The 26,239-nt window shown below is 45.1% G+C and overlaps 1 protein-coding gene across 2 annotated transcripts in view; it reads left to right on the top strand.

Moving 5' to 3' along the window:
* The window catches only part of UNC13D (unc-13 homolog D), a 297,875-nt gene that overhangs the window by 177,982 nt on the left and 93,654 nt on the right, over positions 1 to 26,239 (top strand). For both annotated transcript variants that reach the window (XM_077459688.1, XM_077459687.1), the window contains 3 exons: positions 3,489 to 3,609; positions 16,482 to 16,625; positions 24,502 to 24,597. In XM_077459688.1, coding sequence (XP_077315814.1) covers positions 3,489 to 3,609; positions 16,482 to 16,625; positions 24,502 to 24,597 — 361 coding nt within the window. The remainder of the gene's footprint in view (positions 1 to 3,488; positions 3,610 to 16,481; positions 16,626 to 24,501; positions 24,598 to 26,239) is intronic.

Raw genomic sequence — 26,239 nt, 5'->3', positions numbered from 1 at the left:
TTTTTTGCCGTCCTCTGGATCAGCTGTGGGTGTAGAATTTGGGTATGTTGGGTTGTGCCACATATTGTTTATTTAATTTGTGGTTGGACTGGATGGACTTCTGTCTTTTTGACCTGCCTAACCACGCATCCTACCATAACTCCTTGCAATCGTTGCAAGCACGCATCCTGGCATAATTTCTTGCAATCGTTGCAAGCACGCATCCTGGCATAACTCTTTGCAGTCGTTGCAGGCACGCATCCTGGCATAATATCTTGCAATCGTTGCAAGCACGCATCCAAACACATATTCAAGGACAACTCTTGCAGTCTTCGCAAGCACATGCAGTAATACAAACTTTTCACAGTCACTACGAACACATCTCCAGTGACAAAATCCCATGCAATCGTTGCAAGCACACGTTTAAGCACAACTTTGCAATCATGGCAAGGCACGCTACTTAGCATAACTTCTTGCAATCGTTCTTTTTGCAAGCACATTCTCAGTGGCACACAAACTGGCTACACATCATTTTCAGCGGCACTTAATTGGCCACTTGTCTCCAGTGGCTTTTCATACAAGCCACTTACTGTTTCCTGTCTGTCATCTCTCCCTTAGGACAGTTGAGTTCAGCTTCCGTCCTGCACCAGGTATCGTGTTGCCACATGCAACTGGCTTCTTCTTGTAACACTATCAGGCTATACCTAGCCAGCATCCAGCATTTCTTATCCTTACAGGACCCGGAGAGCCATCTGTCTTTACGGCCCATACAGTAAGATCCCCTCTATGAGGCATCCAGAGGCATCAGCCCATAGCCAACGGCAAACGCTCGCCCGTCACAACTGCCATCTTTAGGGACATATGAAATCCTCGCACATTCCCCAGTCTAGGCATCCAAGCGGCCATCTACCTGGCCCTTTACGGTTTCTACGGCCTAGCCATTTTATCATTAGTAACGCTGGCAGCCAGGTACTATACAGACACCACCTGACTATTAAAGGCCATTACATCCTTCAGCTTATACACTGGGGTGTACCAAGAAGCGGCTCCAGTCTCTCTTGAGAATGCTCAATTCTGCGATACGAGTCATTCCCCAGGGTCGATCTTTATGTCGCGCTTCCTGATCTTCCTCTCACGGACACAGGACCCCTCTCAGATCCTTAATTTAGATGCCGTGGCAATAGCAGACCTATCAATGTCGGAATGTTCCGTTCTGCATGAATTAGTATAGCGATGTTTGTTTATACCATCTACGATGCCCCTGTCACCCCTGGTAGTGACAGATGCCGCAGCCTCCACAGGCTTCACTGCAATTTTTGGCCACCATTGGTTTACAGGACCATGGCCTCAGAGATACTCCTAAACCCTGCGTTACCTGGACTTCCTCCCTCTTCAAGCTATACCCGGTCATGACAGCCTCTCGACTCTGGGGTCATATCAGGACAGGACAGGCCGTGGCTTTCACCACCGACAACTGGGCCGAGGTTGATCTTGTTGATGAAGCCAGATCTGGATCGCTCTCAGTTATGTCCTTCCTGCACAGGTTGCTGCAGTTATTTTGGCAGCACTAGTTTAATGCCCACTGTATGTTCATTCCAGGCTGCCATCTTCTGGGACAGGTCTACTATCTTTACTAGTTCACCATTTGGACTTCTCCCCAGCCTGCTCATACAAACAGCCATTTACGTAGCCTACTATGGGTTCTGATGGCCTAGCAAGTTCACCTTCAGCAATCCCGCATACCAAGTTCTGTGTAGTCGTCACTTGGCTTGCTACCAACACCATTTCATCCTCCACCTTGCAGTGTCTAAAACCCAGCAATCTGGCTCCAGGATAGACATCCATTTCTATAGAACAAACAATGCCTAATGTCCAGTAACCATACTCCACCACCTACTGTCACTCCTACCAGAACGCTCAAACTCTAGTCCCCTGTTGCCTTTTCTGTGCTAACCCTCGAGTGCCTGCCAGTTTTCCAAACACATGGGGTTCTTCTATGCAGCCTACACCTCGACCCCAGTCCGTACCGTGGTCACTCTTTAGTATTGGAGCAGCCTTAGCAGCATCTTGGCATGGGTCCCAGGTCACGTCATTAAGAGACTAAGCAGTTGAAACTCTGCCTATCTCGCCCGGTACATCCCCAATCCTCGGGTGGAAATGGCACAAGCATTCACCAAACTTGCTCAATAAATTAAGCTAAGACTAATAAAACTACACCCCTACCTGAATGTTTTTGCCCCCTTCTTTTGGTATACTGACCATCAGACCAGGGCACCCTTCATGTCTATTTCATGTTGTAAGTCTTATGCTAAGTCTATTTGTTCATATCCGTATCGGCCATAGGGCTTCGACCATAAGTAGGAAGGCCAGTATGGTGGCCTGAATTTATGGGAGGAGCCCAGGGGGTATTTAACCAGCCAGCTCGCCTGTGGTCTTTGTCAGTTTCCTGTGCGCGGTACCCACCCTCCCATCCCCTTTTCAGGGCATTTCTCAAAGTCATTTCTCTTCACAAATATTCATTTCTAATCTAGGGTATGCCCCCTTATTTTGGTATACCGACCATCAGACCAGGGCACACTTCAGGTCCATTTCATGTTGTAAGTCTTATGCTAAGTCTATTTGTTCATATCCGTATCGGCCATAGGGCTTCGACTATATATATATATATATATATATATATATATATAGCATATACATTTTCAGATGTGTTTTTTCATACGTTGATGTGCATCGAGGGGCCCATCAAAATAAATGGCAAATCTGCTGCTGAGTTTTTTTTTTGTATGTAAACTTTTTGCATCTAATTTTACATCTGTAGCACTTGAAACACAATAGTAGGAATAAATCACAGGATAACACTTTTGTTAACCCTAAATAATTTAACCATAAATTTGTGGTTACTATTTTAGTTAAGTCTCATTTTATTAACTCTCTTTTTCTTTTCTTTTTTATCTTAAATTAATATTTGTTTTTGTAGGGCCGAATCAAAGTGCTCAAGGGTGGGGGGTCCACTTTAGCATCCTAACCCTGGGAGGACCTTTTGATATACCGAAGGCAGTGTAGTTATAGTGCGTGATGTGACTGATATCTGTTGGCTGGCCACCAAAGTTAACAGTTATTATTAGGGGTACTCTCTAGGCCCCGGGGCAACAATGTGGATCATATTAGCGGTAATACAGTAATGCAGTATTTACATATTTACTTATTTGCACAATTATATGTCTATTTATATAGACAGTATATCCAAGACGCAGTGTATTAATACGCGAAAGGGGGCTATGTCAGATCTGCAATATAGGTCACCAGGGTAAATAAGACTATTAAACTGTGCAGTATATGCTGAGTACTGCAAAGAGGGTAGCTAAGGAGCCAGTAAGTTTGGGGCCCCAATAAAATAAAACAGGATCCTGTGATTTATAGTTACATCCTTGGCAAAAAACAATATTTCTTGCTTGAAGTCACATAATGTAATCTGAGAAATCACACTGGACCTTCTCCCCATCTTCTAGGAATGGAACTCTACCACTGTCTGAATCCCACCGATGGTTTGCAGATGCATTGCCTTGCTGGTTGAAGAAGGCTTATTCCACTGCACTTGAGAGAGTCCAAAGAGCTGTACAGATAGACCTGGTAAGAACCCGTATTACAAAAAAAGTAATGTAAAAAAAGTCTGATTTAAGTAAAAAGTGAGTTATTGCTTTAAAATAAGACAAATTAAAATCACAGGTGCAAGAATATCCTGCTATGTAATGCTCTGTGACTTTTGGGGATCCCAATAGAAGTAAACCTTACTTTACTTTAGGGTGATTCTGGCAGTTGCATACAGCATAGCAAAATCAATAAAAGGGGACATGGCTTAGTTCAGGTACACAATGGCAGCTCCATAAAGACATGGTCCGATGAGTTTGGTTTGGAGGAGCTCATGTGGCTTTCACAGAGACCTGACCTCAACCCTATGAAACACCTTTGGGATGAATTCTATCACTGATTAGCTTTGAAATAAGATGTCCAAAAACCTCATCAAGATGTGAGGGTCAGGTGACCATATGGTGTATGTTTGTACATTTAACAAATTTTATACAGTGGCTTGGCAAGGTTTACTGAGTCTGTACATGTTTCTCTATTCCGATGAATGTTTAGTAACCTATAGAGATAAGCTTGGGTGTCTTGGGGACTAATCTCTAACCCGAACTCCCACATTTTTGTACTACAATGAGCTGTTGCTTGGGTCAATCCAAGCCCTGCAACTCTCGTGGGAATGACCCGGTGTGCAGCTCATTTGAATACAAAAAGCAGTAGTTCAGGTTAGAGGTAGGTTTGGAGAATGCCCAAGTTCATCTATAAACCTGTATGCTCTCCGTAGTATAGGATTGGCACTTCATACTTTTAAAACTGAACACACATTAACCACTTCAGCCCCGGACCATTTTGCTGGTCAAAGACCAGACCACTTTTTGCGATTCGGTACTGCGTCGCTTTAACTGACAATTGCGCGGTCGTGCGACGTGGCTCCCAAACAAAATTGACGTCCTTTTTTTCTTTTGGTGGTATTTGATCACCCCTGCGGTTTTTATTTTTTGCGCTATAAACAAAAATAGAGCGACAATTTTGAAAAAAACGCATTATTTTTTACTTTTTGTTATAATAAATATCCCCCAAAAATATATAAAAAAACTTTTTTCCCCTCAGTTTAGGCCGATACGTATTCTTCTACATATTTTTGGTTAAAAAAAATCGCAGTAAGCGTTTATTGATTGGTTTGCGCAAAAGTTATAGTGTTTACAAAATAGGGGATACATTTATGGCATTTTTATAAATTTTTTTTTTTTTTACTAGTAATGGCGGCGATCAGTGATTTTTATTGTGACTGCAACATTATGGCGGACACATCGGACATTTTTGGGACCATTGTCATTTATACAGCAATCACTGCTATATAAATGCAGTGATTCCTGTGTAAAAGACACTGGCAGTGAATGGGTTAACCAGCGGGTGGCAGTGTAGGGGTTAAGTGTTCCTAGGGGTGTGTTACTAACTGTTGGGGGCTGGACTTTAATTTAGTGAACACTGATCTCTGCTCCAAACACATGGAGCAGAGATCAGCATCACTAGTTGCTAGGCAGAATGGGGAAACGGCATTTCCTCATTCAGCCGCCCCGTGAGACGATCACAGGTATGCCCGCGGCGATAGTCTGCGGGACCCGCGACCGGACTCACGGCTGTCCCGACCAGCACACAAGCGCGCCGCCAGCGATGGCAGGGCGGCATTAAAGATTGGACGTACCTGTACGCCAATATGCCTGCCTGTGAATGCCAACGTACATCAGCGTCCGCTGGTCGGGAACCGGTTAATTACACAAGTTCTGAGGCTAATTTAAAGCAGATAGGGCTCTGAGTTTATTGACCACCTTAATCAGCTACAGAACCTGTGTCATTAATATGTGTTAACGTTTAAAGGGATGAGGTGGCAACCCTACTGTACTACAGGCATAAACTGAAAACAAAAGCAAATTAAGTAGGTGCTATTCATTATCCTATACTAAAAACTGCTAAAGCCATCGTTCAACAGTCTGCTGTACCTGGGGGCAGGTGATGGATACAACCAGGAGTATGTTTTCCGTAAAAGCTGCGCTATAAAAAGTGAACAACTATATAATATCTAATACATATAGCATAATGTAGAAAAAAAGTAATGTGATAAACCGTTATTCAATTAACCATATAGTATCAACCCATATGGCATAGGTGAAATGCAAAAATATAGGAAATGACATACAACTGTAAATATTTTTTTAATATAAGAAAAAACATGCACCACAACCCCTAGAATCAGGATATTGTCTCTGAACAAACTCCCTGAGTGTAAAGAGTTAATTAGTCCATTTTCCAAAAGAAACTATTTTCCATATGGTCTCCACTGTGATATTGCACACAACACCAACGAGGAAGTGTCATAAAAGAAGGAGAGCAAGGATCCTCCACCAACAACAATACTTCGCCTATACATAAAAACTCCAGCCGGCTGGGAGAAGCAACGGGCAGCGATAGTGTAGCCGGCCGGCTGGAGTTTTTATGTATAGGCGCTTTTATATCCGAAGACATGTAAGTGCAATATGATTATCGTTTTATTAAAATAACTGACAATATTACGCTATGGTGGTTCCTTTCTTTTATATGTGGAAAATGAGCGGTGTGTCCGTAGGAGCATAATATTGCCTGAGTGGAGCTTTTTAAAGGATTCACCTTCTTTGCTACCTAAACCTTTGCTGGTTGATAAGCCATTGGCGACATCTGATCTTGTTTAACCACTTCCCGACCGCCGCACGACGATGTACATCGACAGAATGGCACGGGCAGGCATAAGGGCTTACATGTACGTCCTTGCCTTCCCGCGGGTCGGGGGCCTGCGGCGGTCGGTATTCGTTCGGGAGCGATCCCGGATGAGGGGACGTCCATTCATTCATGGCCACCCCCTCGCGATCGCTCCCGACGAATGAAAATCCTCCGTGACATCACTTCCTCTCCTGTAATGTAAACACAGGAGAGGAAGTGATGTAATCTCTCCTCCGTGTCTGTATTTTTCGTTCCGACACCGAGGAGAGAGGATCGGTGAGTTGCACCAACACGACACTACACAGTAGAACATGCCAGGCACACTCACACCCCCCCGATCACCCCCCCAATTACCCCTGCCCCCCAGTCACAGTGACACCAATGTCATTTTTTTTTTGCATTGGTGTCATTTGTGACTGTAATAACTGTTAGGGCAGTTAGGGTTAGCCCCCTTTAGTTCTAATGTACCCCCCTAACCCCCCCAATAAAGGTTTAACCCCGTGATCACCCCCCGTCGCCAGTGTCACTAAGGCTGGGTTCACATTGCAGCGGTTTATGAGAACGAATGTGATTCGCACCGCACTGCAGTGCAAATCACATCCGATCTCTGTGCGATTCGAGTTCAGCCATACAGATAGTATGGCTGAATTCGCATCGCAGCCGCCGCACCCGCCGCAAATTCGCACGGGACCCTTTTTTGGCCCGCAGCAGAATCGGATCGCATGGGTGTTCACACCATGCGATCTGAGTTTGCAGATCGCACTGCGATATGCGAACTGATCTGGGGGTGTCATTAACATTTCACTGACACTCCCAGCAGTTCGCATAGGGCAGTGTGAACTGCCGCCGGGAGGCATGCGATGCGGGAACCCGCCGCAGATTCGTGGCGTTCCCGCATCGCTCCAGTGTGAACCCAGCCTAATAAGCGATCGTTTTTCTGATCGCTGTATTAGTGTCACAGGTGACGCTAGTTAGGCAGGTAGGTATTTAGGTTCGCCGCAGCTTTTTATAGCGCCAGGGACCCCCATATACTACCGCATAAAGCCCCCTGATTGCCCCCTAGTTAACCCTTTCACCAGTGATCACCATATAACTGTTACAGGTGACGCTGGTTGGTTAGTTATTTTTTTATAGTTTCAGGGCACCCGCCATTTATTACCTAATAAAGGTTTAACCCCCTGATCACCCGGCGGGTGTCATTTGTGACTGTAATAACTGTTAGGGCAGTTAGGGTTAGCCCCCTTTAGTTGTAAGGTACCCCCCTAACCCCCCCAATAAAGGTTTAACCCCGTGATCACCCCCCGTCGCCAGTGTCACTAAGGCTGGGTTCACATTGCAGCGGTTTATGAGAACGGATGCGATTCGCACCGCAGTGCAAATCACATCCGATCTCTGTGCGATTCGAGTTCAGCCATACAGATAGTATGGCTGAATTCGTGTCGCACCCGCCGCAAACTCGCACGGGACCCTTTTTTTGGTCCGCAGCAGAATCGGATCGCATGGGTGTTCACACCATGCGATCCGAGTTTGCAGATCGCACTGCGATATGCGAACTGATCTGGGGGTGTCATTAACATTTCACTGACACTCCCAGCAGTTCGCATAGGGCAGTGTGAACTGCCGCCGGGAGGCATGTGATGCGGGAACCCGCCGCGGATTTGTGGCGTTCCCGCATCGCTCCAGTGTGAACCCAGCCTAATAAGCGATCGTTTTTCTGATCGCTGTATTAGTGTCACAGGTGACGCTAGTTAGGCAGGTAGGTATTTAGGTTCGCCGCAGCTTTTTATAGCGCCAGGGACCCCCATATACTACCGCATAAAGCCCCCTGATTGCCCCCTGGTTAACCCTTTCACCAGTGATCACCATATAACTGTTACAGGTGACGCTGGTTGGTTAGTTATTTTTTTATAGTTTCAGGGCACCCGCCATTTATTACCTAGTCTCACTAGTGTACCCCTAAATTTAGGGGTGTCTACTTTCCAAAATGGGGTCATTTGGGGGGGGGTTTGTGCCATCTTGGCATTTTATGGCCTTCAAAACTGTAACGCCCTTAGAAAGCCTGAAGGCGGTGCTTGGTTTTCGGGGCCCCGTACGCGGCTAGGCTCCCAAAAAGTCCCACATATGTGGTATCCCCGTACTCAGGAGAAGCAGCAGAATTTATTTTGGGGTGTCATTTCACATATGCTCATGGCATGCGTGAGCAATATATCATTTAGTGACAACTTTGTGAAAAAAAAAAAAAAAAAAGTTTGTAATTTTCCCGCAACTTGTGACAAAATATAAAATATTCCATGGACTCAACATGCCTCTCAGCAAATAGCTTGGGGTGTCTACTTTCTAAAATGGGGTCATTTGTGGGGGTTTTGTGCCATCTTGGCATTTTATGGCCTTCAAAACTGTAATAGGTAGTGAGGAGTGAAGTCAAATATTTACGCCCTTAGAAAACCTGAAGGCGGTTCTTGGTTTTCGGGGCCCCGTACGCGGCTAGGCTCCCAAAAAGTCCCACATATGTGGTATCCCCGTACTCAGGAGAAGCAGCAGAATTTATTTTGGGGTGTCATTTCACATATGCCCATAGCATGTGTGAGCAATATATCATGTAGTGACAACTTTGTGTAAAAAAAAATAAAAAATTTTTTTTTGTCATTATTCAATCGCTTGAGGCAAAAAAATAAAATATTCAATGGGCTCAACATGGCACTTATCAATTTCCTTAGGGGGTCTACTTTCCAAAATGGGGTCATTTGGGGGGGTTTTGTACTGCCCTGCCATTTTAGCACCTCAAGAAATGAGATAGGCAGTCGTAAACTAAAAGCTGCGTAAATTCCAGAAAACGTACCTTAGTTTGTAGATGTGACAACTTTTGCGCAAACCAATAAATATACAATTATTGACTTTTTTTTTACCAAAGACATGTGGCTGAATACATTTTGGCCTAAATGTATGACTAAAATTGAGTTTATTGGATTTTTCTAATAACAAAAAGTAGAAAATATCATTTTTTTTCAAAATTTGCGGTCTTTTTACGTTTATATCGCAAAAAATAAAAATCGCAGAGGCAATCAAATACCATCAAAAGAAAGCTCTATTTGTGGGAAGAAAAGGACGCAAATTTCGTTTGGGTACAACATTGCATGACCGCGCAATTACCAGTTAAAGCAGCGCAGTGCCAAATTGTAAAAAGACCTCTGGTCATTTACCAGCAAAATGGTCCGGTCTGAAAGTGGTTAAGGGATCAAAACAGCTGGTAAGCGGCAGTATTGTTGTTGGTGGAGGATCCTTGCTCTCCTTCTTTTATGACACTTCCTCGTTGGTAAGGATGAGCCGAACACCCCCCCGGTTCGGTTCGCACCAGAACTTTCGAACGGACCCCAAATTCGAACGAACTTTAGAACCCCATTGAAGTCTATGGGACTCGAACGTTCGAAATGAAAAGTGCTAATTTTAACGGCTAATATGCAAGATACTGTCCTAAAAAGGGTTTGGGGACCTGGCTCCTGCCCCAGGGGACATGGGTCAATGCCTAAAATGTTTTTGAAAATGGCCATTTTGGCGGGAGCACTGATTTTAATGACGATTAAAGTGAAAAAAAAAGTGAAATATTCCTTTAAATATGGTGCCTGGGGGGTGTCTGTAGTATGCCTGTGAAGTGCCACGTGTTTCCCGTGTTTAGAACAGTCCCTGCACAAAATGACATTAAACGGAAATAACACAATTTAAAACTGCTTGCGGTTTTAATGTTATATCTGGTTCCTGCAATATGGTTGAAAATCATTGAGAAAAATGGCATGGGTAGCCCTCCCTGCCCATTACCAGCCTATTTGGGTCTTGTACGCATATTAAGGGGAACCCTGTACCCATATTAAAAAAAGGAAATGCGTGTGGCCCCCAGGCCCTATATACTCAGAACAGCAGTATACAGGCGGTGCAAACAAGACAGGGACTGTGTAGGTTTGTTGTGTTAAGTTGAATCTGTTTGTAATTTTCAACTGGTACATTTTTAAAGTGTAGCTCCAGTCAAAAAAACTATTTTAAAGCTTTTTGGAAAACATAGGGAAGGGTTATCACCCCTGTATAATTTGTTTTGTCGTCCATCTTTTTTCATCTCACTTGCTGTTGTCTCCTTCTGTTTGCAAGTAGGAGATGTTTGTAAATTGGATGTTTGAAAGTAGGGGCCTGCCCTATATGCTCTGCAGAAATGGCGGAACAAGGTGTTGGTTTTGCCACAACATTGTAAGCCCTCAAAGTGACTCTTGGTGGGCGCTGGAGCGCCCTGCTGTTAACGATTATATCAAGAATTGTAATTACATGCCATTGTTGAACAGTGGTAGAAAATTTGACCTTTGGTGGTTGTGGTGCTGGTGCCACAACACTATAAGTCCTCACCGTTACTCTGGGTGGGCACAGGAAGGGGCCCTCCTGTGAAATATTATATCAAGAATTGTAATTACATGTCCCTGTTAAACAGGGATAGAAAAATTTGGCCTTAGGCACTGCTGCTGGTGCCACCGCACTGCTGCTGATGCCACCACACTGCAACCTCTGCCATATACTCTAGTTTTATTGCAGGAATTAGCCCTGCTGCAAAGCATTGCATCAAAAATTGTAATTAAACGCCCCTGTTAAACAGGGGCAGAAAAATTGGGCCTTAGGCACTGGTGCTGGTGCCACCACACTGCAACCTCTGCCATATACTCTAGTTTGATTGCAGGAATTAGCCCTGCTGCAAAGCATTGCATCAAAAATTGTAATTAAACGCCCTTGTTAAACAGGGGCAGAAAAATTGGGCCTTAGGCACTGGTGCTGGTGCCACCACACTGCAACCTCTGCCATATACTCTAGTTTTATTGCAGGAATTAGCCCTGCTGCAAAGCATTGCATCAAAAATTGTAATTAAACGCCCCTGTTAAACAGGGGCAGAAAAATTGGGCCTTAGGCACTGGTGCTGGTGCCACCACACTGCAACCTCTGCCATATACTCTAGTTTGATTGCAGGAATTAGCCCTGCTGCAAAGCATTGCATCAAAAATTGTAATTAAATGCCCCTGTTAAACAGGGGCAGAAAAATTGGGCCTTAGGCACTGGTGCTGGTGCCACCACACTGCAACCTCTCCCATATACTCTTGTTTGATTGCAGGAATTATCCCTGCTGCAAAGCATTGCATCAAAAATTGTACTTAAACGCCCCTGTTAAACAGGGGCAGAAAAATTGGGCTGATGGCATCAACCAGAACCAGAAATGTTCTTCCAACATATCAGCGGAGGAGGAAGAGGATAGACAATCAACATAACAGGACAGTCACTCAGCATCAGCATAGGCAGTCTTGAAGGGATGTGATATTTCAAAAAAAAATTATTCTGTTACATCAGCTTCAGGTGCTTGGTAGCTGTGGGTGATCCAAGACTGATTCATCTTGATGAAGGTCAGTCGATCAACTGATTCGGTGGACAGGCGCACCCTGTGATCGGTAACAAAGCCACCAGCAGCACTGAAGGTGCATTCCGAAAGAACGCTGGATGCAGGACAGGCCAGTAGCTCAATTGCATACTGTGCAAGCTCTGGCCAGTGATCCATCCTCAAGACCCAGTAAGCCAGAGGATTTTCGGTGGGAAAGGTGTCCAAGTCTGACCTTGCCCCTAGGTGTTCCTGCACCATGTAAATCAGACGCTGGCGATGGGTGCTGGAACCGATCATACCTTGGGGCTGCGGACTAAAAAATTGTCTGAAAGCATCAGTCAGACGGCCACCTTCTCCACCTCTCCTTCTGACCGATGCCTCAGCAACACGTTGTCCAGGACCAGGAGTTTGTAACCTCCCAGTCTCTGGGAACGCGTTGCACAGACCTTTCTGCAAGGCCTCCCGGAGATGTCTCATCCTCTGCTCCCTCTGCGATGGCAAGATAAGGTCGGCAACCTTACCCTTGTACCGTGGATCAAGGAGAGTGGCCAGCCAGTAATGGTCCCTCTCCTTGATCCGAAGAATACGAGGATCCTTCCACAGGCTTTGCAGGATCAGGGAGGCCATGCAGCGTAGGTTAGCTGAGGCATTCGGTCCGGAGTCCTCTGGGTCACTAAGGACAACATGATCCGCAGCTACCTCCTCCCAGCCACGTACAAGTCCACGTGTTTCTTGGGACTGTAAATCATCCCTACAAGAATGCTGCTGCTGCTGATGCTGATGCTGAGTGCCAGCCTCCACCTCCATGCTGACACAATCATCCTCCTCCTCCTCTTCCTCCTCCTCATCCTCTTCCTGTGTGATGGGTGGCACAGCAGGAACACTGTCTGGATAAAGGGGGCCTTGAGAGGCAAGGAAGTCCTCCTCTTCCTGCCTCTGTTCTGCCTCAAGTGCCCTGTCCATTATTCCACGCAGCGTATGCTCCAAGAGGTGGACAAGAGGTACAGTGTCACTGATGCATGCACTGTCACTGCTCACCATCCTTGTGGCCTCCTCAAATGGTGACAGGACAGTGCATGCATCCCTGATCATGCCCCACTGGCGTGGTGAGAAAAAACCGAGCTCCCCTGACCCTGTCTTGGTGCCGTAGTCGCACAGGTACTCATTGATGGCCCTCTGCTGCGTGTGCAGCCTCTGCAATATGGCCAATGTTGAGTTCCATCTGGTGGGCATGTCACATATAAGGCGGTTCTTGGGCAGGTTCAACTCCTTTTGGAGCTCAGCCAGCCGAGCACAGGCATTAAATGATCGGCGGAAATGCACACAGACTTTCCTGGCCTGCTTCAGGATATCCTGTAAGCCGGGGTACCTGCCCAAGAACCACTGCACCACCATGTTAAGGATGTGAGCTACACAGGGCACATGGGTCAGTTGTCCCTGTCGGAGGGCGGAGAGGAGGTTGGTGCCATTGTCGCAAACCACCATTCCTGGCTTAAGCTGGCATGGCGTCAACCACCTCTCGGCCTGCCCCTGCAGAGCTGACAAAACATCCGCCCCAGTGTGGCTCCTGTCCCCCAAACAAACCAGCGCAAGCACGGCATGGCATCGTTTTGCCTGCGTACTTGCGTAGCCCCTGGAACGCCTAAGGAGCACCGCTGGTTCTGAGGACAGAGCACTGGAAGAGGCCATGGAGGAAGAAGAAGAGGAGGGGGTGGAGGAGAGAGGTGTGTCACAACCAATAGTAGCATTTTGGAGGCGTGGTGGCGGAACAACCTCCAACACTACTGCACCTTGTCCTGCATCCTTCCCAGCTGCCAGAAGAGTGACCCAATGGGCCGTGAAAGACAGGTAACGTCCCTGTCCATGCCTGCTGGACCATGAGTCAGCGGTAATATGCAACTTACCGCTGACCGCCCTGTCCAGCGAGGCAAGGACATTGGCTTCCACATGCCGGTAGAGAGCCGGAATCGCCTTCCGTGAGAAAAAGTGGCGTTTGGGGACCTGCCACTGAGGAACCGCACATTGTACAAACTCACGGAAGGGGGCCGAGTCTACCAACTGAAAAGGCAGCAGTTGAAGTGCTAGCAATTTAGCCAAGCTAGGATTCAACCGCTGGGCATGTGGATGGCTGGGAGTGAACTTCTTTCGCTCCAGCAGCTGGGGCAGGGACATTTGCCTGCTATAATCGGACGTGGGTGTACCGCTAGCAGAGTTCCCGGAAGCACTTGGCTGTGACACACCTAATTCTACACCTTCATTCCTCTCAGAGCAGGTTTCAGAGAGGACTGAAGGTCTAGTGGGGTTGGAGATGCCAGCTGATGAGGATCAAGGAGAGGTCCGCTTTGTTCTTTGGTGTGGGTCTTTGAGGTACGCTTGCCAACGAGCTGCATGGCAGGTCAACATATGTCTGGTCAAGCATGTGGTGCCCAAGCGGCTGATGTTTTGGCCACGTGAGATACGCTTGAGACATATGTTGCAAATAGCAGCGGTGCGATCTGATGCACTCATCTCAAAAAAGGCCCACACCAAAGAACTTTTAGAATAACGCGCAGAGGCAGCGCTCTGCACAGGCGGAGCTCTGCGGTGTGATTCAGTCGGTGTGCTGCCCCTAAGCTGGCCCCCGGAGGGCATCCTGCCTCGTTGGACATGTGCCTCCTTCTCCTCCTCCTCCTCCTCTCTCCTTCCAGGCACCCACGTGGAGTCAGTGCCCTCATCATCCCCTCCCTCTTCATCGCTGTAGCAAACCTGGCAGTATGCTGAAGCTTGTGGAACATGACTGCCAGATTGCTGTCCTTCTTGAGCATCCCCTCTCTCTGCGCTCACGCTACTGCCTTCCTCTAGCTGAGTGTCATCATCAGAGCCCACAAAACACTGGGCATCCTCCTGGAGCATGTACCCAACACTGTGCTCAAAGAGTTCAGGAGACTCCTCAGGAGGACGTGGTGGGTCTAGAGAAGGAGTCACTGATGATGACATTGAGAGGAGGGAAGACGATGCGTTGGCAGCTGCTTTGCTAGTACCCTGAGACTGGGTGAGAGAGGATGAGGAGGATGAAGAGGGCTTGGTCATCCACTCTACCAAGTCGTTGGCATGTTGCGGTTCAACATGTCCAGCTGCCGAAAAGAAGGACAAGCGTGTCCCATGGCCACGTGCTGATGACAATGCACCGCGTCCACGACCAGCACTGTTGTCTCTAGACACAGCGCCTGCTTGCCCTCTTTTATCGGCTTGCGCCTGTCTGCCTCTCCTTGCTGGCCTTCCAGACATGGTAATGGCCTGAAGGGAGTTGGGTAAAAAAGCAGTTGGGTAGTGTATATTGTGCTAGAGGCACACAACACCCACTAACTCCTGCAGATGCCTTTATTATAGAACACCAGAGATAAAGGGGTATATACAGATGTATACTGTGCTGTGCTGGAGGCACACACAACTTCCAATAACTCCTGCAGATGGCAAATGGGCTCAAATAGAGAAGAGCTATGTAGGTGGATATAGCGGTATGTACTGGGTACAGAGCACGCAGACAGCACGCACTATCTCCTAACACTACTGACTGCAAGCTCTATTATAAAAGATAGATCACTAGCTATATAGGTGAGGTGAATATAGCGGTGTATACTGCGGTCAGGGCACGCAGACAATAACCACTACACAACAGCAAGATCGAAAATCGGCCGAAAACGATCGGTGTGTACTGTGTTGAAGGTACACAGAACACCCACTAACTCCTGCAGATGCCTTTATTATAGAACACCAGAGATAAAGGGGTATATACAGATGTATACTGTACTGCGGTCAGGGCACGCAGACAATAACCACTACACAACAGCAAGATCGAAAATCGGCCGAAAACGATCGGTGTGTACTGTGTTGAAGGTACACAGAACACCCACTGCTTCAGACGCCAACACACTACACAAGGCCGCCACGCTGGCGGCCTTATATAGTGTGGGGCGTGCACTACACAGCCTGAGCTATGATTGGCCACAGGCATCCTGCCTGTGGCCAATCATGGCTCTCCTCGCTGCTGGCGCTGCGATTGGCCAAGCATGCGGGGTCACAGTGCATGCTTGGCCAATCATGAGCCAGCAATGCACTGCGCCATCGCAGTGCATTGTGGGCCGTGAGCGCCACACGAATTTGGCACGAACGGACCAAAATGTTCGGACTTCGCCGAACGGACGAACAGCCAATGTTCGAGTCGAACGTATGTTCGACTCGAACACGAAGCTCATCCCTACTCGTTGGTGTTGATGTTGGTGTGCAATATCACAGTGGAGACCATATGGAAAATTATTTCTTTTGGAAAATGGACTAATTAACTCTTTTCACTCAGGGATTTTGTTCAGAGACAATATCCTGATTCTAGGGGTTGGGGTGCATGTCTTTTCTTATATAAAAAAAATATTTACAGTTGTATGTAATTTCATATATTTTTGCCATATGGGTTGATACTATATGGCTAATTGAATAACGGTTTATCACGTTACTTTTTCTCTACATTATGCTATATGTATTAGATATTATATAGTTGTTCACTTTTTATAGCGCAGCTTTTTCGGAAAACTTGTTCATATTATTGTGGGTATCTCACATTTGAGTTGCAGCTTCCAATCCAGTCACTTTTTGTCTCAATATTTTTATTTATTTTGTTTATCAAGCACAGTTCCTTTTCACAAGCATTGTTAAGACAGCGCTGTATTGCCACCTTTTTTACAACCAGGAGTATATCTGCAGTGCTAATGATATATTGTAATGTTGTCTTTTTTAGTTGGTTCCACTGTCAGAGCTGCAGAAGCACAGCTCTTCCACGGTTGACCTGTCAACATGCTTCACCCAGATTGGACGCACATGGCAGCAGCTGGCCTGGCCTGATCCTGAGGAAGCGTTTATGATAATGGTGAAATTCACTGAGGTAAGGAGTGACCGCACCGCAAGTCTGCAGTGTATAGAAATCTAGTCGTTACACACCGAGGAAGCCTCGTCAAAACTTTTCATTTTGGGTGGAATGATAGAGGAAGGGGTGGTGTATCCATGTATTACCAACATTTTCAGAGTTTTCTAAAAACTGTTTAATTTATTCTCATGCCTCTCCTACCATATTTGGAAAAGGTTGGAAACAGTGAACACAGTGGTGGGATTTCAGAAAGAGTATAATTTCATTAATTAATTAGCTTTCGGCTGGGGAATCTCCCAACAGACTACTGAATGTGGTCAGGTATAGAGCCCTGTGTAGGAAGATGTCACAGATATGCCCCGCTCTGAGCATTGCAGTACCTCTGTACACCAGTTTGGAGCTGATCTCAATTACTCCTAGTTTCCTAATGTGAGAACTGGTGGTTATTTTTTAAGAATATGTGGCTGGCATAGTGACAGGTTCTAGAGTGGTAGTTGTTAGAACTACCTGAATTTGGCGCACATGCGTCAATAATGATACTAATGCTGGTGCAAATGCTTTCCTGAATTAGGCATAGGTAGTTGCTAAGGAAGTTTGCACCAGGAAAGTTATAGCAGTGTTTTACTGAATTCACCTGAATATTTATTTTAGAGATGTATACGATGGAAAAATTTGTTTTGGATTCATTTGTTAAGTTAATAATTTAATTGCCATATTCGTTATGTTCGAATATTTTGTTATTTTCAAATCTATATTCGTTCTTTTTTATTCTATTCTAATCTATTGTATGTTAGTCCTTTATTTTTTGATCTGTTTCATTCTATTCTTTTATATTCTATTCTTTTTTATTCTTTTCTATTTTATTTTATATTCCCTTATTTTATATTCTGTTCAGTTTTATTTTATTCTATTCTATTCTATAAAGCAGCCTAAGTAGGAATCATCATCTTATTTCCTTGTTATACCTTACTGTATTTATTACAATATGTTTCCATTTCAAATTCAAAGTCATTTTCAAATTCGGATAGTTTGTTTTGTTATCATTTTTTTTTTTTTATGGATTTGTAAATTCGAATACATCCGATTTTGTCCAAATTTAGATTCGTAACTAAACAAATCAAACATGTCTAATTTCTTTCGTTTTTTTTTTTCACAAATGCGTGTCAGCCTTTCTAAATACATTGAAGAAACCCTACTCCCCTCCCAACAGGGAGGATAACTGTTGCTCATAATTTCTACGGGGCCATAACACAACACCAACCTATCACCCAACTTTCGCTAGCACTTATTGTCACCCCAACATTTACCCTTTCCACCTCCCTAACCTTAGCACTTAATCTTCCCACTAAAAATATGCTTAGCCTACCTCCGATGCTAACACATCGCCCTTAACTACCCAAACAAGTCTACCTTTTACAAAAAATATTGCATCTACCTATATTTGCATGCAAAAAAAAAGTGTGCATTTATTTATGTATGTATTTGCATAGGAGCCTGCAAAGCATTGCACCCGTGATCAGTGGATTGCATATGCAATGTCAGGCCGCGTACACACGGGCGGACTGTCTGCCCAACTTAGTCCGCCGAAACACATTTCAGCGGACAATCCGCTCGTGTGTGGGCTTCAGCGGACTTTTTCAGCGGACAGTCTGGCGAACAAAGTCTTACGGAATTTCCGTAAGATTGTCCGTCCAAACTTGGTTTGAGCGGACAGTCCGCCCGTGTGTGTGCCAGTCCGCTGTACTTTCGGAATGAGCGGACTTTTCCCACCCGGAGAAAAGTCTGCTCATTTCGAGCGGGTATCCAGGTAGGCGGGGCACGCGACGGAGACGTCGCGGGCCCCACCGCCTGGAATGGACTTAAAGGGGAACCCCAACGCCGAAAAAAATCGGCGTGGGGGTGCCCCCCAAGTCCACAACAGACCCTTGTCCGAGCACGCTACCCGGCCGGCCAGGAAAGGGGGGCGAGCGAGCGCCCCCCCCTCCTGAGCCGTACCAGGCCGCGTGCCCTCAACATGGGGGGTGCCTTGGGGAAGGGGGGCCCGCGCGGCCCCCCCCACCCCAAAGCACCTTGTCCCCATGTTGATGAGGACAAGGGCCTCTTCCCGACAACCCTGGCCATTGGTTGTCGGGGTCTGCAGGCGGGGGGCTTATCGGAATCCGGGAGCCCCCTTTAATAAGGGGGCCCCCGGATACCGGCCCCCCACCCTATGTGAATGAGTATGGGGTACAATGTACCCCTACCCATTCACCTGTGAAAAAAAGTACCAAAAAAAAACACAACACAGGGTTAAAATATTTTATTGCACAGCTCCGGGGGTCTTCTCGCCAGACTCCTCCGCTATCTTCTTGTAGCTCTTTTGCTAGCGGAGGAGTCCGGCCCTCCTCCTCCGCGCTGCGCGGCCACTTATATAGTGACAATGGGGCGGTGTCACATGGTATATGTCACATGGGTTGCTGTCCCTTACGATGTCATAGTCCCCATGTGACATCAACCCATGTGACCAACCCATGTGACATATACCATGTGACACCGCCCCATTGTCACTATATAAGTGGCCGCGCAGCGCGGCTCTGGCATTCCGGCCGGAGAGATCGTCGAGGCAACATCTCCTGGAGAAGAAGAAGAAGAAGAACGGAAGGCGGCGGCGACAGAAGACCGGGCCACCGCCTGCAAAAGAGCTATAAGAAGGCGCGGTGGCCCGGCAGAAGAACCGAAGAGGGGGACAAGACCCCCGAAGTCGGGAGAAGAGGCCGGGTAGCGTGCTCGGACAAGGGTCTGTTGTGGACTTGGGGGGCACCCCCACGCCGATTTTTTTTTTGGCGTTGGGGTTCCCCTTTAAGTACATACCAGGCGGCGGGGCCAGCGGTGTCTCCTTCACGGGCCCTGCCTACCTGGAGACGCTCTCGAAATGAGCGGACTTTCCTCCGCGTGTGTGGGCGAGTCCGTTCATTTCAAAAGTAGAGCGGATTGTCTGGCGGACTTAGTCCGCCGTATTAGTCTGCTCAAAAAGTGCCGTGTGTGGGCAAGTCCATTCATTCAAAAGTTTGGACGGACTGTCTGTCGGATTGTCTGACGAACCTAGTTGGGCAGACAATCCGCCCGTGTGTACGCGGCCTCAATCTCCTGCAGACTCTTCCTCCAGTACTGTGGTATGGGCTTTCAGTTGGAGAACTGGAGGAAGTGTCAATGGACTATAAATACTAGATGTTGCATTGAGAACTACAAGTCCATCTCTCATGTTTATTCTTCATAGATGTTTATTAACTACTTCCCACCCAGGCCAATTCTGGCATTTCTCTCCTGTATGTAAAAATCAGCATTTTTTTGCTAGAAAATTATTGAGAACTCCCAAACATTATATATATTTTTAAGCAGAGGCCCTAGAGAATAAAATGGTGGGTGCTGCAACTTTTTATGTCTCACGATATGGGTGCAGAGATTTTTCAAACACATTTATTTGTTGGAAAAACAGTTTAATGGATTTTAATGCAAAAAAAAAAAAACCCACAATATATATTTTTTTCCACAAAGAATTTTATTGAAATAATACAGGTACATGTGAAAAGGAAAAACCCACAATATATGACCCAATTTTTTGGTAAAACATAAGACGATGTTATACTGAGTAAATAGAAACCTAACATGTCTTGCTTTAAAAGTGCGCACGCTTGAGGAATGGCGTCAAACGACAGCCATTAAAAATCTCCATAGGCGACAGTTTAAAACGTTTTTACAGGTTACCTGTTTAGCGTTAGATTGGAGGTCTAGAGCTAGAATGATTGCTCTTGCTATAACATTCACGACAATACCTCACTTGTGTGGTACGAACACCGTTTACATATTCGGGCAGGGGACAGGAGAGATTTTAAATTAAAATTTTGTTTTTATTTTAGTTTTAGGGTTTTATTTTTTATTTTTTACACTCTCCCTTTATTTTTTTATCACTTTTTATTCCTATCACAAGAAATGTGAACACCCCTTCTGATAGAAATAAGGAAAGACGGATCCTCTTCATGGAGCCATCTGGTGTCTGTAAGACCCCATATTAAGACACCATAAAAAAAAGAAAACATTGATCTCTGCTTTCCAGAAAAAAATGGCAGTGTTTACATCTGCCAGAGCCAAAAGTGATGTCATGGCATTGTTTCTGGCCTCCCAGGATCATAGGGATAGCCAGGCACCATCCGGTCCATGGCCAGCTCTATGGTAATCCGGTGGCATTGCCGAATCCGTTCTCGCACGCAGAAGTGAACGCATATGTAAGTTGCGCACGCATTTTTAAACATGGTAGACTGTCGCCATTCCACGAGTGTGAGAAATTTTAAAGCGTGACTTGTTCGGTATCTACTGTATTTACTCGGCCTAACATCATCTTTCATATTATACAAAAAAATTGCCGTATATATTGTGTTCTTTTTTTCTTCATTAAAATGTATTTTTCCCCAAAAAAACGCATTTGAAAAACCGATGTGCAAATACTGTGTAACATAGAAAATTGCATTTCCTAGGGTCTCTGCTAAGATATATAAAGTAATTTTCTGGCAAAAAATACTGATTTAAACTTGTAAATAGACATGCACTGCCAAAAAATGTGTTAGTTTTTGTTTCATTCATTTTTTTTGGGGGGGGGGGGGGGGGTGTTTGGGTCATTTGTTATGATTGAAATTCTTAATTTCGAAAATGTATAAATTCGAAAATTCGTAATTTCATAAATTTGACATTTTTTAAATTCATAAATTTGAAAATCCGGAAATGCGAACATTTTAAAATTCATAAATCTGGAAATTCGGAAATTCAAAGAATCAGAAAATGTGAAAATCTAAAAATAAGAAAATTAGAAAATACGAAAATAAGGAAATTCTGAATAATAGCTAACTAACTAATAATAACTAACTATTAAATTCTAGGTATTGTAATTTCCTTTCAAATTTCGTTGTTGGTCAACATAACGAATATGAATTTATCCGATGTTACGAATTATCCAAATTTATTAATTATTTGAAATAACAAATGGCGCATCTAAACAAATTGAATGGAATTAATAAGTAATAACAGTTTTTATTATTATTATAATTGTTAATTATTATTTTTGTTTTCTTATGTTATGTTCCATTGGTTTCTAATAATTTGTAACTGGATAATCATTTTCGACAAATTTGAGAGAAGATTCCAATACCTATAATTTAATAGTTAGTAATAGTTAAGTTATTATTAGTTCAGGTTTTTTAATTTTTCGTTCTTATTTTTGGATTTTCGTTCTTTTGAATTTTCGTTCTTATTTTCGAATTTACGAATTTTCGAATTTACAAATATTCAAATGTACAAATTTTTAATATTCGAATATACAAATATTCGGAATAATTCATTAAACGGGTTTTTGTTAATTCAGATATTTCCAAATCAAGGAATTTGTCGGAATTAGAATTCAGAACGAAACAAATTGCACCTGTCTACTTGTAAACAAAAAGTGCCAGAAAAGGCCTGGTCTTCATGTGGTATGGCAATGTTTACATTGGGCCAGCTTGGATCAATGTAATTATGTATGTGCCATACCCGTAGGATCCCCATGGAAATTGGAAATCACTTTAGTAGATGTCCACAATTTCCTGGGCCTAGTGGCTGCCCTGTTACTTACTGAACACAGGAGGTCCCTTGCTTGGCATGGGCTTTACTCAAGGAACACTTTGAATTTTCTCAATTAATGTACTGTGTTTTCTGACTGGATGAGCTGGTGATCATGATGTCACTGCTCCACTTCTTCACCTTATCTACTGAAATAATGCTTTGTATTCATTGAGAAAATGCAAAGCGTCTCCTGAATGGCGACCTCCTGTGTTCACAATGCAGCAGGGCAGCCACTCAGCATGGGGCACAGCAGCTATTGGAGATCACTGTAGCAGTGGTGCCTACTATTATGATTCTAGCTTTTAAGGGCTCATGTACACACAGATTAGGTTGACCGCCGGCCACGAGGAAACCCAAAAACACGGATAAATCGCACCACGCTTTTGCCGCTGGCCGTCAAAACGCTCCTATCCTGACCGTGATTCTTCCTCGTTCAGGAAAGGAAGGTTGAGGGAGGTTGATGCTCCCCTAACTGCAGCAGCTTCTAAAGTCTTGTAAAAGCCTATGTGTGCATGGATACGTAGGCTTTTATGGAGTTGAGTTTGGCGCTTTGGCATATTGTCACCAGTCAGTGTCACCCACTCACGGTGGCCCTAGTCCCTGCCACACCAGTCCCAGTGTCCCTAATCACGACCACACCAGTCCCAGTGTCCCTAATCACCACCATGCCAGTCCCAGTGTCCCTGATCACCACCATGCCAGTCCCAGTGTCCCTGATCACCACCATGCCAGTCCCAGTGTCCCTGATCACCACCATGCCAGTCCCAGTGTCCCTGATCACCACCATGCCAGTCCCAGTGTTCCTGATCACCACCACACATTTCCCAGTGCCCCGATCACTGCCACACATTTCCCAGTGTCCCTGATCACCACCACACCAGTCCCAGTGTCCCTGATCACCATTACACATGTCCCAGTGTCCCTGATTACCACCACACCATTCCCAGTGTCACTGATCACCACCACACCAGTCCCAGTGTCACTGATCACCACCACACCAGTCCCAGTGTCACTGATCACCACCACACCAGTCCCAGTGTCACTGATCACCACCACACCAGTCCCAGTGTCACTGATCACCGCCACACCAGTCCCAGTGTCCCTGATCACTGCCACACCAGTACCAGTGTCCCTGATCACCACCACCCCAGTCACAGTCTCACCATAAGGACTTGTTCACAAGTGCGATGCTCTCTGAAGAGCCATCTGTGTTCAGATCACTCTTCAGACAGCATCTGACAGGCAGTGAGGTGGCATTGTGTCGCCTCCTTACCACCTGCTTTAACCCCTTGGACCCCATAAAAGCATTCCCTTTCACTTGAATGGGTGACGATAGGTGGACATACAGGGGATATAATTCATTGAGTCTACTTTCCAACAACAACAAAAAAAAAGGTTATTTGGAGGTATTTCTGCTGCCCTGGCATTTTAAGCCTCAATAAATGAGATAGGCCCTACAGTACATCAGGATTGATCAATTTTCAAATATATACCATAGTTTCAATGTGTGCCAGCTCTGAAAACCGAAAACTGGCCTGACAGGAAGGTAGTGAAAGTGTCCTGGGCTAAGTGCTTCTCTACCATTCATAAAAGCCTTTATCTGTGAATACAAGGCTTTCTCTAATTGGCTGAGGTGAAAATCATGATGCTATCTGCTCACCTTTCCACCTCTGCCAAATCACAGGAAGCCTTGTTTTCACTGATAAAAATACAAGGCTTCTCCTGAGTGGTGGAAAAGTACTCACCCTGACCCTGTTTAATTCTGGTATCAAAATGAAAGTCACCCATACTGCTGCCAGAACACAGCGCTGCTTATTGTATATAGTTAATACTACAACAGTACATTACAGCACATTCTGGAACAGAAATAGTTTGCTTGACCCAGCTTGGCCCAAATTAATGATTTAAAGTGATAATAAAAAACTGGAATTCTATGGAAGTGTGTGGCTGATAACCACACAGGGTAACATTGTCTCTTTGCCTCTTCTGCCTGGGGGCACAGGCCTACAATGTACAATGTTAATTCAGGCCTGTGTTCTATGGTTTCACATTTTATAGGACATTAGATGCAATATGATAACATCCATGGTCCATAGCAAATTGTACTTCATCTTCAACATATCTCAGCTTTCTTTTTTCTTATTTTTTTGTGTTATAGATCGTGTCATGTATTTTATGCCAATTAGTTTCATAGAATGTAAAATAATTCCTAAAGAAAAATGTCCCTAAAAAGATGGACTTATGTAATTTAAACTGATTTTTCTAGGATATGTGCCGTATCGCTATTACATACTGCGCAATGATAAAGCGGAGAGCCGAGGAGTTGTCAGACAAAAGGGATGCTGGACAGGCTGCAAACAAGGTTTGACACTGATTTGTTTTTTCTTTTGCACAGGTGACCCTAATTAGAGTGCGCAACTAAAGCTGAGCATAAGTGGTACAGTACAACTGGGCATGCTTACACAATTGTACTTGTGGGCAGTACCCAGGGTGCCGTGCATGTAGCCACTGCAAGCAGCTGGACTACACCAAATGTACAGGTTCCAGGGACCTTAAGGTTCTCAGACCACACTGTACATGGTTGGTGGCCTGAGGCCTATTGTTGCCATCCTCCTAACTGTATATAATTAACTTCCTCACTTCCAGGAATACGCACATATCAAATCCAATTCCAGGACCCAGCAGCGAGTTCTGCACCAACACTCACTTCTCGTTTCCCCATCCAGGCAACGGCTGTAATAATAGGCCCTTCTTACGCTTAGATATTCACACAGAGGCACGTAGTTGTAAATAACTTCTTACTTGCTTGATTTAGAGGTAAAGCATAACAGTCCAGATCATGGTGATGTTAAAGTCCAAATTATGGTTTGAATTGAGAAGTATTATAGCAATCAGGAGGCAAGGGGTTTTTTTTGTGGCTCACCCGGATGATGTATAGCCCTCCTTCTATACTCTATTGATGAAACACCACACTACCCGTAATGAACCCAACAGAGAGAGCAAGAAGCACCTCCAGAAGAACTTTCATTTCCTAATGCAGCATGCACGGCCAGACTTTTCAACAGAAAAGGTCAGACGGAACTAATCCATCTGACAATTTGACCATGTGTGGGCTTCATCGGACCTTTGCTGTCGAAAAATCAGATGGACTTTAGATTTAGAACATGTTTCAAATCTTTCTGACAGATTGAGTCCGGTCGTAAAATACGTTCGTCTGTATGCTAGTCTGACAGATAAAAACCGACGCTAGGGCAACTATTGGCTACTGGCTATGAACTTCCTTATTCTAGTCCGGTCTTACGTCATCACGGTTGAATCCGTTGGCCTTTGGTATGATTGTGTGTAGACAAGTCCGATTCAACGGAAGTCCGTTGAAAGCCCATCGAAAAGTCAGACGGAATTGAGTCCGTCAAAGTCCGGTCGTGTGTACAGGCCATTAGCTTTTCAAAGGCAGAAGACCCAGGAACCCAGAACCATCCATCTTAAATAGGGACTCCCATAAAGCTCGAAAAATAGAATGAGCAGACCTTAAAAGGGACCTGACCCAACTCCGCCTGCCTACAGTCTGTCTTCTGATGTCTTCTCTGAGACATTTCCATCAAAGTTGGAGTGCTATAGTTTCATGTTTATGGCAATCAAGTGGGGAAGCAAAGTCAGTACAGTATCTGCTCCAAGGAACATAACTGCAATTGAAAAAGGCATTCTAACATGCTTGATTGCTTTATGTACCGCCCCATACACAATGGGTCATCATTGATCTGACCAAAGGAGACCAGATTGAAAGGAATATCTCATGCCTATGGGTCTTTTCCTGGTCTATGACCTCACTTTTTACTGCAGTTAGGCAAGGTAGTTTGGTCATTGACAACCCCCAAGCTTTTAGAATGGATAGTGAAGAATGGTCTCCATATTGGTGAGGTATTGACTGACAGCCTTGTGAAATCCAGTAGTGCCTGACTGGTTAATTTTGTGTTTGTATATATGCATGGTCAATGCCTAATGGT

Source organism: Lithobates pipiens, unplaced genomic scaffold, assembly GCF_037356315.1.
Source record: "Lithobates pipiens isolate NorthernLeopardFrog02 unplaced genomic scaffold, aLitPip1_a1.2 Scaffold_28, whole genome shotgun sequence".
NCBI lineage: Eukaryota > Metazoa > Chordata > Amphibia > Anura > Ranidae > Lithobates > Lithobates pipiens.
The sequence above is the reverse complement of the archived record's forward strand: the minus strand, read 5'-3'. Positions and strand labels throughout refer to the sequence as shown.